Source organism: Symphalangus syndactylus, chromosome 7 (genome assembly GCF_028878055.3).
Source record: "Symphalangus syndactylus isolate Jambi chromosome 7, NHGRI_mSymSyn1-v2.1_pri, whole genome shotgun sequence".
NCBI classification, from domain to species: domain Eukaryota; kingdom Metazoa; phylum Chordata; class Mammalia; order Primates; family Hylobatidae; genus Symphalangus; species Symphalangus syndactylus.
The window spans coordinates 7,956,242-7,972,516 of NC_072429.2; the positions used below are offsets into that span (position 1 = coordinate 7,956,242).

General features: G+C 59.3%; 1 protein-coding gene across 2 annotated transcripts in view; it reads left to right on the forward strand.

The window, feature by feature from the left end:
• The window catches only part of ADAMTS2 (ADAM metallopeptidase with thrombospondin type 1 motif 2), a 237,914-nt gene that overhangs the window by 68,576 nt on the left and 153,063 nt on the right, over nucleotides 1–16,275 (forward strand). For both annotated transcript variants that reach the window (XM_055284998.2, XM_055284999.2), the window contains exon 3: nucleotides 1,030–1,183. In XM_055284998.2, the coding sequence (XP_055140973.1) occupies nucleotides 1,030–1,183 (154 nt within the window). The remainder of the gene's footprint in view (nucleotides 1–1,029; nucleotides 1,184–16,275) is intronic.

Here is a 16,275-nt window from a genome sequence, read left to right on the forward strand (position 1 = left end):
GATGGCAGGGGAGGGCAGGGGAGGTGAGGGGGGCTGAGTCAGGCTGCGAAGGGAGAACACAGGTTTACCAGATGGCCGAGCTGGGGGTGGGGTGGTGGGGTGGGGGAATGGGGATTCCTGAGTTGACAGCATGGGGTTCAGGGGCTGGGTGGCTCGGCAGGGTGCACACAGCCCAGTGAGGAGCATGGGTGTGCAAGCCGTGGTCTGGGAGGGTGGGGCAGGCCCAGAGCCTGAATGCCAGCATACAGAGCAGCCTGAGTCCCAACGGAAATGAGGACCCAGCGAGGAGTTTGTAGTCAGGGATGGCGCTGGCTGGCCTAGGGGGTCAGGGGCAGCAGTTCAGCTGCCTGTAGAGTCTGGGCTGGTGGCTGACACAGAGAGCAGGAGAGAGAGTGGGGGGGCAGTGGGGACTGGAGCCAGCTGCAGGGGCATGTGTTCCGTCCAAGGCCCGCTGTGGTCAGGGCCTGCGTTTCCAAGGAAAGCTGGGATTCCGTGTTCAAGACATGCAGTCTCATCATTCTGAGTGTTAGCTTCAGAGCTGTAAAAATATTGTTTGGCCCAAACGGAACATGTGTGTGAGCAGATTCGATCCCCGGCTGGCTGTTTTGACCTTTGTCTTGGACTCTGGGCTCCTGGGGGTGGGGGCAGCACTTGGCCCGTATTGATGCACTTTGGTGGGTGCCCTCCAGGGACACACACAGGCCCACAGCTGCCCTTGAATGTCTCCAGGCTTCTCTGGACGGTTTTGACTTTAGAAACACAGTAACTTTTCTGAAAGCAGACAGGGTTGGTGTACAGGGGTGGAGGCGACCCAGACGGAGGCCCCTTTCCTAGACAGGGCGGGTGGGGTGGCCTCTGGGGCCACATGTTCATGCCCTCCGGCCTGCCCAGGGTTTAAGCTGAGCACCAGCTGGGGGTGCTGGGCGGGGTCTTCAGGTGGGAGGTACTTCCTGAGGGGGTCTCCTCGCTGTTCCCCTTCCTTGGTCTTTTGTGTGCTGGAAATCTGACCGTGTTGTCTTTGTCCCGCAGGCTGGTCTGATCCGGATGGAGGAGGAGGAGTTCTTCATTGAACCCTTGGAGAAGGGGCTGGTGGCGCAGGAGGCTGAGCAAGGCCGTGTGCACGTGGTGTATCGCCGGCCACCCACATCCCCTCCTCTAGGGGGGCCACAGGCCCTGGACACAGGTGAGGCTACTGCAGTTGGGCAGGCTGTGTGGAGAGCCCTCTGAGACTCAGGCAGCTCTCCGCAGACCAGCTTGGCTGCTGAGGCTGAGCCCCGGTCTCAGTGGCTCAGAAATGGGCCAGCTGCCTGGCTGACGGCAGGGCATAGCAGGGCTGCTGAGGCTGGGGCCCCTGTTCTGGGTGCATGTGGGTGACAAGCAGCCCAGGCACCTCTGCCTTCAGGTCTGGGTCCTCCATAGTGGACTATGAAGGCTGTCCAAGGGCCCATCTTCTGTTGCCTAAAGGGGAGCAAGTATCGTGGAGTGGGGCGGGGGCCCCGACCAGGCCTGAGTCCAGTGCCTGCGTCTCTGAGTCTGTGCCTGTGAAGAGGCCTCCAGAGCCCCAGACAGCGCCTCTCCTGCCTCTGTGCTGCCATGGTCCCTGGGAGGGTGCCTGTGGTAGGTCGCAACCCTCACCTGGCTGCTCAGGGAGAAAGGCCCTGCATGCTCTTTCTGGATTCCTGGAGGCACGTGCCCTACAAAGCCTCTGGAGGTGCTCCCAGCAGCCTCAGCAGTCTCTGCGCAGACTCATGGGCTTCTGTCTTTTTCAGCTCAGAACCCATGTGTGCCCTGGGCCCAGAAACGTGAAAGGAGCTGCCGGGTGGCCATGGTGACAGTCCATGACTGTCGCCTCAGATCTGGCCCCACTGTGCCAGCCCACAACTCCCAGCATCCCCCAGTCTCTGGTCCTGGATTGTGGTGAAGCCAGGGTTGGTGTCTGATGTGGTTCTGCAGGCTCATAGTTCTCAGGGTCCCCCGTGTGGTCAGGGATGCCTGACCTGTGCTTGGCTCTTGCTGGGAGAGTGGGAAGCTGTGAGCTCAGCCCTCAGCCTCTGGTCAGGACCCCTGGGTGAGGAGAGCCTGGGGCCCAGGGTCAGGCACACCTGCATGTTCACAGCGACTGCTCCAGGGGCCTGGGCTGGGCCAGCCCCCGTGCTGTGGTTTACTAAGGTACTCCCGTCACTCCATAGCAGCCCCGCCTCATTTACTGTAGGTCTCTCTGACTTCCTAGCTTGACAGATAAATTGGGTACAGCCTGGCCAGGCACGTTTCTAATTTCATGAAACAGCATCAGATACCTTTGCAAGCCATTGTTCCATCAGGAAGCCCAATGTACTCTGGAGCCAATCAATGCAACCGGTGGCCCCTTGTTCCTTGGTGACAAATCGGCGTCTGCTATGCTGCAGACAGCTGGGCCACGGGGCACTGCCTGCCCAGCCTTTTCCAGCTGTGGTCTCAGCCACGACTGCTTCTTCCCACCCTTGGACTATTTTGCAGGGAACGAAGGAGGAGTAATCCAGGAGGGCAAGCGTGAAATGGGGCTGAGCAAGTGCTCCAGACCCGGGGGCAGGGCCCGGCTTTGCTCCTTGCTAGCTAGCTGCTGTTGGGCAAGCCCAGTGGCATTAGCAACCCCTGTGTCCCCGCGAGCTCAGGGGCTGGTCACTGGTGCTGTGGGCTTGGTGCTTCTGGCGGGCCTCTCCTGGAATATTCAGGGTGGTTCTGGGGACCTGTGCTCAGGCGAGGTGAGCTGGCCGTGTGCCCTTGGCCGTGTATCTGATCCCAGATTCCATATGGTGCTTGTCTTCCTGAACATGGCAGCCCTTCCCCCACAGCCTGGCCGGCCTTGCCTTACTTTCTGGGCTTCTGCTGGTGTTTGGCATCTTCTGCTGAATCCTCCCTCCACCCCCACCCGCAATCCACATATCTTTAATGAGAACTTGAAATTCAGAACACAGGAAAGGAATTTCAAACTCAGAATAAGCCCAGAAACCATTGGCCTTAGAAGACGCTGGGTAAGGCCAGCTGCCAGGTCAGGGGTGAGGCTGGGCTGGAAGGTAGGGGTTTGGTAATGGGCTGTTGGGGAGGAGGTGAGCCTGTCCAGCCTGAGCTCCAGGCCTGGGGCCCAGGCTGCAAGCCCAGGGTCTCCAGCTGAGAGCCCAGGCTGTGGGTGTGAGCGTGGGCCTGGGGCTATAGGTCTGGATCCCAGGACTTGGGGCTGGGGCCAAGTCCCTTTTGCTTGATGTTCCTGTCTGGTATCAGCATGACCCTGCGTGAGGGGTTCGGGCCTTCAGTGACCCAGCCCCCACTCCGTGCACCTAATCGTTCCCACACGGCCCTGGGCTGAGGTCGACACAGTGGCTGGAAGGGCCCCAGACACAGTGAGTGCCGGAGCTGGGTGGAGGGCCCACGGTGACCTCAGGCGTCCAGCTTTCCATCTGCCTGGGCCTTTTTAGGGCCCAGAGTGGCAACTGGGAGATACATAATGGCTGTATCCTGTGGCCAGGCATAGTGAGGGGCACAGCCTGCCTGGCACACAACTCCAGGACCTGGGGGCAAGTGTGTGTGCGTGTGTATAGGGGACCCTTTCTTCCAGTGAATTCTGAGGGAGCCCTGATATATCAGTGTGGCCCTGGCAGAAGCTGGCAGGAGGTGCTGGCTGGCAGTTTCTTCCTGCCTCCCCAAAAGCAACGTCTGGAAGTGGGTGTGAAGCACCCTGCTATTTATGTTCTGCCGGGGAAGGTGACACACCTGCCCTGGGTGTCCCAGTGGGGGGTGGGCATCTGTCTGGGTGGGGGATCTCCCTGCAGCGTCGGGGGTGCCTCCTTTTCAGGGTGTCCTGTTTTCCCTGAGAAGCCCACGGGCTGCCCAGGGTGATCTCAGGGGCTCATGGGGCCTCAGGGAATCATTTTCACTAATAGTCTCTGTCATCCAAGATCAGTGGCTGGATTGCAGATTGCCTGGGGAAATGGATGGAAAATGACGGTTTTAACCTGTTTCACAGACCCAGGCTGGAGATGAGTGTGTGCGCTGGGCAGCTTAGGCAACACCCGGGAGAGGGTGTTAGGAGGGGCAAGAGGTGAGGGAGCAGGGAGGGTCCTTTTCTCTCCTCCCTGGCCATGCTGGCCTTGGCAGAAGGGTCCTGCTTAGTGCTGCTGGCCTAGGAACCTGGCCAGGACCGGAGGCAGAGCTCTGAGGCTGGGTGGCCTTTTGGGGAGAGGTGGTTGAGGTGTCCCCCCCAGGCATTCTGACAGGCATCTCAAATCCCTGTTCTCTGCCCTTCCCAAGGCCAGCTTTGTGCCCAGGGACACTGTGCTGGGGTGCAGGGACAGGGCACCCTGTGGCATTGTCCTCTGTGGTGTGTGTGCACCTCATCCTGTGTGGGACTGTCAAGGAGGGAGCCCCCAGGGAGCTTGAAACAATAGAAACGTCGATATGGTTTGTCTCTGTGTCTCCACCTGAATCTCGTCTTGTAGCTCCCGTAATTCCCACGTGTTGTGGGAGGGACCTGGTGAGAGATGATTGAATCATGGGGGTGGGTCTTTCCCGTGCTGTTCTCATGATGGTGAGTGGGTCTCACGAGATCTGAGGGTTTTAAAAACGGGAGTTGCCCTGCACAAGCTCACTCTCTCTCGCCTGCTGTCATGTGAGACGTGCCTTTCATCTTCTGCCATGATTGTGAGGCCTCCCCAGCCACGTGGAACTGTAAGTCCAATAAACCTCTTTCTTTTGTAAGTTGTCCAGTCTCGGGTATGTCTTTATCAGCATTGTGAAAATGGACTAATACAAATGTACTCTCTCATAGCTCCGTGGGCCAGAAGTCTGAGATTAATCTCACTGAGCCAAGATCAAGGGTGGCCAGGGCTGTGCTCCTCCAGAGGCTCCAGGGGAGAATCTGTTTCTGGCCCATCCCCGCTCCTGGGGGCTGCCAGCCTCCCTTGGCTTGTGGCCGCATCATGCCAATCTCTGTCCCTGGGTCATGTCGCCCCCTCCTCTTCTGACAGTGTCCCTGTGCCTCCCTCTTGCAAGGATGCCTTGATTGCATTTAGGACTCACCCTAGTAATCCAGGACAATCTTCTCATCTCAAGAGCCTTACTGTAAGCACATCTGCAAAGCCCTTTCCTCCCATAGAAGGTACCCATCTCAGGTTGCAGGGAGCAGGCTCCAGCATCTTTGGGGGCACCGTGCAGCCAGCTACAGGATGTGAATGGCCCTCGCGTACAAGGCTGGCCACGCAGTGCACAGCACACCCGGGAGGCGCCCGTCTGGGTCACGTGGAGGAGCAGCACTGTAGGCTTCACTCCTTCCCAGGGCGTATAGCCCAGAGGCACAGCCTAGGCAGGTCCTGGTCCTGCTGCCTCCCTCACCAGACCCTCCACCCTGTCGTGTGGGAGCTCTTCCCTGCATGCCTAAGTGCCACTCTCAGCCTGGCAGTCCTCCGCCACCCCCCGCATTAAGGGACCTGGAGAGGCTTACTCCAAGACCACGTGCACAGAGAAGCCGACCCTGCTGCTGACACTGAGGGCCTGTCTTAGCTTCCCAGAGATTGACCTTGGGACTCTGCAAAGGTTGCCACATAGTGAGAAAGACCCCGAGTCGTGTATTGGGCATGTGGTCTCTGTTTCAGACACACGGTGCCATTTGCAGAAAGTCAAGACGAGCTGCAAACTCAGAGGCCTGGCGGGCAATGCCAACAAGGGCAGCAGTGGAGGAAGAAAGGATAATTGCACCCGCCCTTGGCCTGGCTTTCATTTCTCTCCTTTTGGTAGAAACGTGGACGACCAAGAATACATCTCCACTAAAAAGAAACAGCAGTGGGAGTGCAGCCGCACGTGGTGTCCAGCCCTGGCCTTGCCGTGGGCACAGGGCGTCTGGGAGGCCCTGCAAGGAGAGACAGACCCTCCTCAACTCCCTTGACCTCAATTTGGTAGAAGTGTGGGTCTGGTGCAGCTAAACATCCTATCAAGAGAATCCAGACATCAGACTTTTTATGTGAACCTTCCTGATGTTAAAATGTGGCTTCAAATTTCTGGAATGAGAGGATGAACTGAGAGGGCTCCAGGAATCCAGCCGAGGCGCTGAGCTCAGTGAGTCAGCAACAGCTGGCTTGGCAGGGCCCAGGCCGACCCGGGTACGAGAGACAGCCCCTATCACCACGCGAAAGGACCGGGCCTCAGGGGTCTGGGGAGTCACTCAGGAAGTGCTTGGTTGGAGACACAGAGACAGGTCCTGGCACAAGGACGCTGGCCAGGTCCAGGGCTCAGCCAGCAAATCCAGCCAAAGCCCTCTTTCCACAGAAGCCTCCACATCAGCCCTCTGCCTCCAGCCCTGGGCCCTGCACACCCACTGGGAGCTGTCATGCCTGGGGTCCCCTCCCATGCTCACTATATGGACCAAACAAAACACGGTCACCCATTGGCTACCCATGCTTTCTGTGATGCAGAGGCAGAAGCATCTTCTACTGTCCTCTGTGGGCTGCTCTCCTGGGGCTCCCCCCGGCCTGGCCTTGGGACAGAGGAGGGGTAGGTGCTTCCCATCCTGGGGGAACTGCTACCAGGCTGCCGTGCACACACCCCGCTGGGCTGAAGGAAGAGAAGTCAGACAGCAATGTGCCAGTGACCTTGGCTGCCTCCACCCCAGACGCCGCCGGTGCCAAGCCTCTGCCTCCTGCTGTCAGGCTGCAGCGTCCTCCCTGACAGGCAGAGGAGGCACGCCACCACCGGAGCCTCTCAGCCTCGCTGCACCAAGGCAAGCCCGCCAGGAGATAGAGGACAAGCGCCGGCACTGGGCAGCTCCTGCACGTGGCTGAGCGTGGCTGCCACCTGCAGCCCACAGCCAGCCCTTCCCCACCAACCCAGGAAGAGCCCCCTCCTGACCCACAGTCTCCACCCTGTGACTTTGCCTTGAGTTGGGTAGGAGTTTTCCAGGCCGCAGGGGATTCTGGGGGAAGAGTGGGCGGCGGGGGTGGGAGGGAACCTCAGGCATGACAGTTCCCCCTGGGTGTGCAGAGCCCAGGGCTGGAGGCAGAGAGCTGTGGGGCAGCCTCTGTGGAAGCTGCAGACTTGAATGACCCAAGGTGGGGATGGCGCCCTCCAGTCTCGCAAAGAGTTGAGTGTTTCAGCAAGCTCGTGCTGGTTGCAGTGTGAGGGAGGCTGGAGGCAGGGAGGCTGTGGGGGAGGCTGGAGCAATGGCACAGGAGAGAGAGAGGAGCTCTGTTCTGTCAGGCCACAGGACTGGGGAGCAGATAGCCAGCCCCACTGACACAGCAGATGTGAGGCTTGGCCTGGTGGGGGCTGGGGGGCCCAGGATGGGGCAGGAGGGCCGTGTACTTTGTTGGGGGGTGCAAATTTGCTGAATGCCAGGTCAGAGAGCCTTTCTGCCCTGTAGCTGTTGACGTCCATCTCAGCTTCCTGTGGCTGCTGTACCAAGTTACCCCATACCTTAATGGCTTAAAACAGCACACATGCATTCTCTCATCGTTGTGCAGCTCAGAAATCTGAAATAGGCTTTTAGGGGCTAAAATCAAGGTGCTGGCAGGGCTGGTTCCTTCTGGAGGCTCCAGGGCAGAATCCATTCCTGGCCCCTCCCAGCTCCTGGGGGCTGTTGGCGTCCCTCGGCTTGTGGCCACATTGCTGCGGTCTCTGCCTCCCTGGTCACACGGCTTCTCCTCTTCTATAGCCAGCTCTCCCTCTTAGAAGGACACTTGGGATAACATTTAGGGCCTGCTGGGACCATCCAGGTTACTTTCCCCATCTCCAGACCCCTGATTTAAACACATTTGCAAAGTCTCTTCTGCCATATACGGTAATGCTCGTGAGTTTTGGGGATTAGGACATGGACGTCCGGGGGGGGGTCATGATTCAGCTGACATGTCTAAGTGTTGAACCTTGGGTCCTAAGGGAGAATGGAGAGAGGCCTTTGGCTGGATTTGCAGGGTGAGCCCTGGACCTGGCCAGCGTCTTGTGCCCAGACCTGTCTCTGTGTCTCCAACCAGGCACTTCCCAAGCGACTCCCCCGACCCCTGAGGCCTGGGACTCTAGGCGCTCTCTCTCATACCCCGGTCAGCCTGGGCCCTGCCAAGCCACTGTTGCCGACTCACTGAGTTCAGCGCCTCGGCGCTGGATCCCTGGAGCCCTCTCAGCTCATCCTCTCTTTCCGCCCCGGAGCTGTGCCTGCAGCCCAGGCCCCGGGAAACCCAGGGAGAAGCACTGATTGTGAAACCCGAGGCGGCTCCGGGAGGCGTGCTTCAGGGCTGAGCGCACCCTTGGCAGACGCTGCGGCGCTCCTGTCCTCGTGCAGACCGGGCCCTTGGGATGGCTGTTGGAGATGCCAGTGTGGTGATGTGGCCCACGCGGAAGGGGTGGGCGGGGGCCGGCGCTGGGAAAGCCGAGGCTGCACATTCTCCGAGGCTGGAGTTGCCTGGGGTCAGCCGGGGAGAGCAGGAGGGGCCAGCTCCCGGGCCTGGCTGGCTCTCTGGCTGGAGTCTACTGCTCGGAGAGCTGCCCTGTGGGTGCTTCCCACCCCCTGCGCTGTGAAGGCAGAAGCGAGGCTTGCAGCCCCGGCGAGGGCTCGGCCCCCCTTATCCCGCAGTGGAGACATGCCAGGGTGTGCTCCCCCTCCACGGCGTCTGGGCCTGGCACTCCGCCTGACAGCCCCCACGTGCGCAGCTCCTCCCCTGCGCCTCTGACATAAATTTAGTCCCTGAGTCTCAGGCCTGCCCTTCCCCCGCCACCTCTCCCCTCCCGGCATGGTTTCTGGTTCAGGGGTGGAGCCGACCAGGTGAATGTGGCTGGGAGGGCCTGGATCTTTGGTGGAGCACCGTGGGCAGGTGACAAGTGGGACCTGGAGGATGGTGGCCTTGGCCTTGGCTTGGCTGCAGCCCCCACTCGAGTGCAGCGGACAGTTCTGGAAGACCGGCCAGTGGTTCTGAGGAGCCGCATTAGGGCTGCTCCCACAGATGCTTCCAGCACGAGGTGGGTGAGTGAAGTGGGCACCGGGCAGTTTGGTGCAGGGGTCAGTGTGCTCAGCTCCACCTGGCATGCTGCTGTTCTGGCTCACTAAGGGGCCCAGAGCAGCTCACCCAGCCCCTCAGGATCTCAGAACCTGGGTGCTGAGATCTCCACTGTACCCGGGTGCAGTGGCGCAGGGGCTGTTGGAATTACACAGGGCACAGGGCGCCTGCCCGGTGCTCACTGTGACACTTGCTCTCCGGCCCCCTTTCCCTACTCTGCCTCGCCGTCTTCCACAGACACGGTGAACTGATACTTTGTTTCCTTCCCTTGGATCTGTGTTGGGAATGTCCTCCAAAGAGCTTTTCGGGTTATGCACAAGGTAACCACGCCTGGCATGCAGACAGTACACGGCTCAAGGGTGAAGCCGTGATCTGCTCACAGGGGCATCTGGCGTTTGATTAGCAGCTGTGGGCTGGGCACGGCCCCTCTTTTCAGGTCCCCAGCATGGCAGAGGCAGGCTCCTGGGAGAGAGGCGATGTGTCCAGGGCATCTTTTCATGTCTGTGACATCTGTGCCTTGGATGTAGGAGCCTGCTGGCTGGGGTGAGGTTGGGGCAAGGAGCAGTGGGGCCTGCTTGGGACCCAGGTGAGGCTCCCTTCATGCCCTGGGTGCCCCATGGATGACTGTGAAAGAGACATGGGCACCCTGCATAATGGGGACAAAGGGACTGCATCCCATGGTGGGTCCCTAGACAGAGGCCTCTTGGGGATAGAGAGGGGTGGGGCGACAGGTGAGAGGTGTTGGGTACCAGCATCAGGGCTGCAGAGGCAGCTGGAGGGACATCTGAAGGGGACAGGAAGCTCTTCCCCAGCAGCAGCCGGGATAGGCCCGGCTCAGAAACTGCATTTGGGTCCGAGGTCCAAACGCTGCCATCTTGTGCCAGCCGGAGGCCTCTGACCACAGGCCCCATCTCCTCTCAGAATTCTCTGCAGGTTGGCAGACACTTCATCCAGCTCCAAGTCTGAAATATTTTCTATAAAAATTTCCAATTTTCTTTGACCCGTTTCTCTTTGAAATTAATCCTAGGCAGCACTGTGCTCTGGGCCCCGAAGGAGCTCTGAGCGGGGAAAGGTCATGCAGTCCGATGGGCGTGCTGGCGTCTGTCTTCTCTCTCTCCTGCTCTCTGGCTTCATTTTTCTCTCCTTCTGTCTCACCCTCTTGCGTGCGCCTGTGCACATACACGTTTGGGACGTGGGCTGGATTCTTTCTGGGATGTCTCTCAGAGCTCTTGACTTGGTCCCTTTGGCCGGGGCTTGCCCTGAGGTGTGGGCTGCGCCACGAGCGAAGCTGGTAGAGAATCCGGCCAGGAGCACAGCTGGCGCCTCCCACGCCTCCCATCCCAACCTGTCAGCACACACAGAGAGGGCTTGCAGGACAGGACAGGAGGTGACCTGGGCACTGGGCCTGCATGGAGAGGTGGCTGGCGCTGGTCTGGTTGGGAAAAGGCTGGGCACCTGAGTGCCATGCGGGTTCAGTAACGCTCAATAATAATGCTGCTCCCCAAATCGTGGAGGAATATTGCTGCTCCCCAAATCATGGGGGAATAATAGCGTTAGCAGCTCTACTGCTTAGGGGGAGACTGAGGCTCAGAGAGAGCACCTTGCCTGCTGCCACAAGTGTATTGTCCTTCATTCACTCGTCACGTTCTTGCTGTGTGTCCACCGTGTGTCCGGGGCAGGACTGGGTCCTGGGGCTGTAGCAGCGGAGGAGCCTGATCGAGTCGCTGCTCTCTGGGCCCACAGCCCAGCAGGGGAGACCCGGTGAGCAGATGCTTGCAGACAGTGGAGAATCCTGTGAACAAAGTAAAACGGGGTGAAAGGGCAGCGTAAGAAGGCAGGTAAGGGAGGGAGGCGCCCCAGGTTGGTGGTGATGGGAAAGCCCAGCCCTGGGAAGGGTGTTCCAGGCAGAGGGAACAGCACATGCAGGAGCCCTGAGGCTGGAGTTACTGCAGTGTGACCAAGGGGCAGAAGGAAGAGCTAGTACCTGGAGCCGAGGACGTAACGGGGGAGTGGGAGGCGTGCGGGGCCTGGAGGGATGGGCAGCACTCATCGCTTTGAAGGGACGGCCACGGTGTGGGGTGGGAATTCATTCTCTGTGCAGTGGAGGCCTTTGGAGGGTTTTCGGTGGAGAGGGTGGAAGCAGGGAGGAATCCCAGTGACAGATGGTGGTGGCCATGCCAGTGGGGTGGAGCCAGTGGGTTCAGGATGAGTTTGAGGTGGAGCTTCCAGGATGTGGTGTGAAGGAAGGAATCAAGGACATGTCCTGCCCCTGAAAGGTGATGTGGCTGGGAGGCTGGCTGGTGGCATGAGGCTGGCTGGGCAGGTATGCTGGTGGGGGTGGTGGGTCAGGTGGTCTGGGCCAAGTGCAGGAGCCAGAATTGACACCTATCACTCTTTTTTTTTTTTTTTTTGAGACGGGGTCTCGCTCTGTCGCCCAGGCTGGAGTGCAGTGGTGCAATCTCGGCTCACTGCAAGCTCCGCCTCCCAGGGTTCACGCCATTCTCCTGCCTCAGCCTCTCCGAGTAGCTGGGACTACAGGCGCCCGCCACCACGCCTGGCTAATTTTTTTTTTGTATTTTTAGTAGAGACGGGGTTTCACCGTGGTCTCGATCTCCTGACCTCATGATCCGCCCGCCTCGGCCTCCCAAAGTGCTGGGATTACAAGCGTGAGCCACCGTGCCCGGCCCACCCATCACTCTTGACTCCACAACTTCCCGCTTCCACTGCTCTGCACTGCCCTGGCCCAGAGGGAGGTATTTTCCCAGGAAAGAAGGTGCCAAGGCCAAGACCCATGTGCTCCCAGACTTACGGGGCAGGGGCAGGAGCCCCCGATGCAGCCCCACAGGCAGCCGGGCCCTGGGATGCAGTGCCACCTCCTCTTGCTCCGGGAGGCAGAGGCTCTGCTCTGTGGGGGGGGCTGTCAGGGACAGTGTGAGGTTTGAGGTCCCATGGACGTGCGTGCATCCTTGTTTGTCTAGCAGGACCGGTCCTGCTTCCCCTTGCCTGCCACAGTGGGGAGGGACCCCAGACTGGCCGGGATGAACGGATGCAGGAACTGTGGCCTGCACGTACTTAGGAGTGTGCAGGGCAGGGTGTGTGGCTGCCTCTAGGCCTTCGCAGGCAGAGCCTTCCTGTCCACCCCAAGGGGCCGCAGGCAGCACTACCAGCTGTTCCCCACACAAAAGCTGCCCGAGACAGCTGGAATGCTCCCTGCTCCTGGTGCAAACTCTCTTGAAACTCAGGGTTGGGGACATCCTGGGAGCTGACCTCAGGTTCTGTTCCTGCAAATAGGTATCTGTTGCTGACCCGGCAGATGGCGGCCTGAGCCAGCCCAGACGCGCTCGAGCCCTGGCCCTGAGCAGCCATCAGGGAGCACTTACTGAGTGACTAAATGAATTAGGAAATCCCAGCGCTTAACGGACTCACCACTCGGGGCAGAGCCAGACTGGTTCCCACAGCAGCTCCCGGTTTCTCCAAATCCTCACCAGCACGGGGGCTTTACTGTTTAATATTTTGCTGTTCCAGCAGCAAAGCGGCGTTGCTTTTTGCGCTAATTTGCGCTTCTTTGATTACTAGCGAGGATGAGTGATCTTCCCTCGGTTTGATTACTTTGTTTGTCTCCTATTCCTGTCTAAGTCCTTTGCCCGTTTATCTCCTGGGGTCTTATATATTGGGATAAGCCCTTTATCTCTTTTAGATATTGACTTTCTGTCATGTTTGATACAAGCTTTTCCCCAGGCCGTAGTTCCTCTTTCCTTTCCGGTTTTGTTAGTGTTAGTTGCACAAAAGCCTGTTTTCCTGTAGCTGAGTCTGAATGATCCTTCTCCTGCCCCGTTGGAGCCAAGTTGGCGTTCAAGGACATGCACATTTACCGAGGGCCTGCGCGAGGGCGGGCACTCTTCATGGTTTCATTTAATAGGCACGGTAGTCCTGGAAGCAGAGAGAAAACCAAGGTGCAGGGGTACCACTGTCCAAGCAGCAGCGGGAACAGCAGGGAGCAAGAACGTGCCGCGTTCCTGGAGCACTTACCGTTGACCGCGTCTGCCGGCGCGCTGCAGCTGCAGGTGCATCCTCTCCTGGGATTCCTGTAACGAGCCCTAGGGTTGGTTGGTGCTTTTGCTGTGCCCACGTTACAGATGAGGAAACTGAGGTGCTGATGGTCGTACAGATAGTAAGCTGTAGAAACAGTGGGAGCCAGGCCTTTTGACTCCTGCATCAGGAGGGAGGAGCAGGCTTAGAACCCAGGGCTGCTGACACCCTGTGCAGTGCCCTCCTGTCCCCGCTCAGAGCCAGGGCTGGCAAAACCCGGTAGCTTGTGACCCCATCTGTTTGTTGGACAAAGGGCCTTCCAAGCACCAAAGCCTGGAACTCCACTTAACGGTTGCAGAAACTGGGGCCCAGCGAGGGTGAGTGAGGATGTGTCTCCAGGTCACTTAGCACATTAGCTTCGAGGAGAATCTTTTGCTTACAGTGGAATTTGCAGCATTTTGAGGAATGCCTGGCACACGGTTGGTGCATAAATATCCGTGAAAAGAAAGAATGAGCACAGTGCCTGGGAAGCCTGGTCACCCAGTGCTCACTCGGGAGCAACAGTTGCAGGCGTTGGAGGGCTTGGCACTGACGCCTCCTGTTGTTGCCACAGTGTCAGGGCTGCAGACTCAGGTTGGCAGCTGTGGGTGGCTACTGGTCCCATGGGCCCATGGGACATCGGGTGGCCCTGGGCCTTTGCTAGTCCCACTTCCTCACACTTGACCAGGACTGACTTCGGCTTGTGACCCATCCGGCAGGGCCCTATGCCCACTTTAATGCTCTGTCATTCCTGCCTTAGACGTCTTCATCACTTTTTGAACACGGGACTGTGCGTTTCCATTTTGCACTGTGCCCTGCAAATCAAGTGGCCAATGCTGTTCATCACTCTTTCTCCTGTGACTCTGCTTCTTCCCTGCGGTCTCACGGAGCTGTGGTCCAGGCCCTGTGGTTGAGGACACAGGGCGCTGCATAGTGGCCAAAATTGGGGGTGCCCAGTAGACACAGGCTCCCTTCCTTCCAGGCCCAAGCACGAGCACTTTCTGACACTTAACTGTCTATCCTTTATTTGGGAATGCCCGATGCCAGACTGCAGATGGTGAGGAAGATGGCCCCGTCCATGCTGGAACAACAGACCTGGTATCAGGAATGTGCACCTGTGACTGCCACAGGCCCGTTTGGTGCCTGAGGGCAGCAGTGCGTGAATCCTAGCCTCCGCCCTGGGGATGCTGTGGGGCTGGAGCGCTGCTCCCAGCGTGCCTTAGCCACTGTTCCCTGCGCGGTTGTCTCTGGACATAAAGCACCTGTGGAATCCCAGGGCTGCTCCCCTTCCTCTCTCCCTTGATTCATCCAGCAGATCTCTACCTGGCACGCACAGTGGGGCCGGGCACTGGGCCAGGCTCTGGGACCAGACAGGCACAGCCCTGACCTCATACAGTCCACAGTGCACTAGTCAGTCCACAAATATCTGCACAATGAAAAACTTGGGAAGTGCCACAGAGTGAGCCTGCAGTCACTGGACATTGGGCTGAGGCCTGGAGTGTGGGTTGCAGTTCCCCAAGAGGAAAAGGGGCCAGGGCAGCAGATGCGAAGTACCTGAGGGGTGAGGACGGGGCTTGTCTGGGGGTGTGGCAGGAGGGGCAGGGTGAGGGCCTGAGGGGACTGGGGGTCAGATCACAGTGGCTTCTGTGGGCTCCGTCGTGGACGAGGGGCTGTGCCCTGCAGCAAGTGGCATGGTCTGGTTTCCGAGGAGGGTGAGCAGGGAAGAGGCAGGGAGCCGGCAGGAGGCTGCTGTCCTGTGTGCAGGGAGAGACCGCGGCCTGGATCAGGTGGCCGTGGGAATGAGAGCAGCGGCCGGATCAGCCCCCAAGCACCATCGTGCAGCAAGGGTGCTGGGGGTCCTGGTAGGCAGTCCACAGGCTGGTCAGAGGGGGATACTCCTTGCTGGGCAGAACCGTATTCCCATTCCAAATCACCCTGAGGCTGGGAGGACCCAGATCACAGCCCCACCCGGCTGCCTGTGACAGCTCCACCCCTGCGCAGACCTCAGACGTGTCGAGGTAGCACTCGCTAGAATCATTTCCTCTGTGGGATCCGGGCCTGGGAAGGTCCCTGTGCCTGGGCGTTTTCTCAAGGACCCTTCCCAGATCATTCTGGACACATGTTTGAGTCCAGCTGCAGATTCCTAGCTGCAGGCTTGAGCCTTTCTTTGGCCAACTGCAGGGACTCCGTGGGGTGTGCCACGGGGGCTGCCTTCAGCCTCCTCATGCTCTGCCTTTGACAATTCACGTGGCAGGAGCTGGGGCCAAGGCCGGGGTGGCCAGGCTTGGAGGGATGGAGTCAGGAGAACAAAGGGCTGAGATGGCTCTGCAAGTCTGGCCAGGCGACGTCCAGCAGGGCGAAGGACTAGGTGCTGCCCAAACCACGGCAGGAGCACCTGGTGGGCTGCGGGGAGGAGCTCAGGGGTCGAGCTGACGAGGAGTTCAGTACACGTTGTCTGGGTTGGCGGGCGGGCGGGGGGAGGGGGTGGCCCGGGGGTGGGAGTCAGGCTGGGAATAAGAAGCATAATGGCCTGCTCAGCTCTGCCCACCCAAATCAGAGCCCACAGCCGTGGGCAGTCCCAGCCCCAGCGTGTGCACAGGGCTCTGGAGGGCAAAGCTGGATAACACTGGCCCCAGGAAGGCCAGATCCCCCAGGATGTGAGCATCTGTCCTCTCAACCTTGCCTGGAGCCTGCGGGTCAGGCGTCCGCTGAGGACAGTGATCTCGTATGGGCACACTGATGGGGGCCTGGCAGGCTGAGGACAGTGGTCTCGTATGGGCACACTGATGGGGGCCTGGCAGGCTGAGGACAGTGGTCTCGTATGGGCACACTGATGGGGGCTTGGCAGGCTGAGGACAGTGGTCTCGTATGGGCACACTGATGGGGCCTGGCAGGCGATGCCAGCAGAGATCACTGGGCCCAGGTAGACATGGGGTCGGCCAGTAGCAGGAGGGCCTCCAATTTTATAAGAGAAGCTGAAAATTGATTTTACATAAAATCTCTTCATTTTAAACTGTTGGCAGCTAATTCAAAATGTGTGAAAGCCGTGTAAGGGTTGAGCAGCCCGGGGCAGTGGCTGGGATGGGGGTCAGGAGGCGGCCTCAGTGCTGGGGACCTTCACTGGAGCCCACGGTGCTCAGGACCGAGCTTCTTGGCGATGTGGCCAGGGCTGCCTCGGAGTTGAAATGTACTTCAGAGG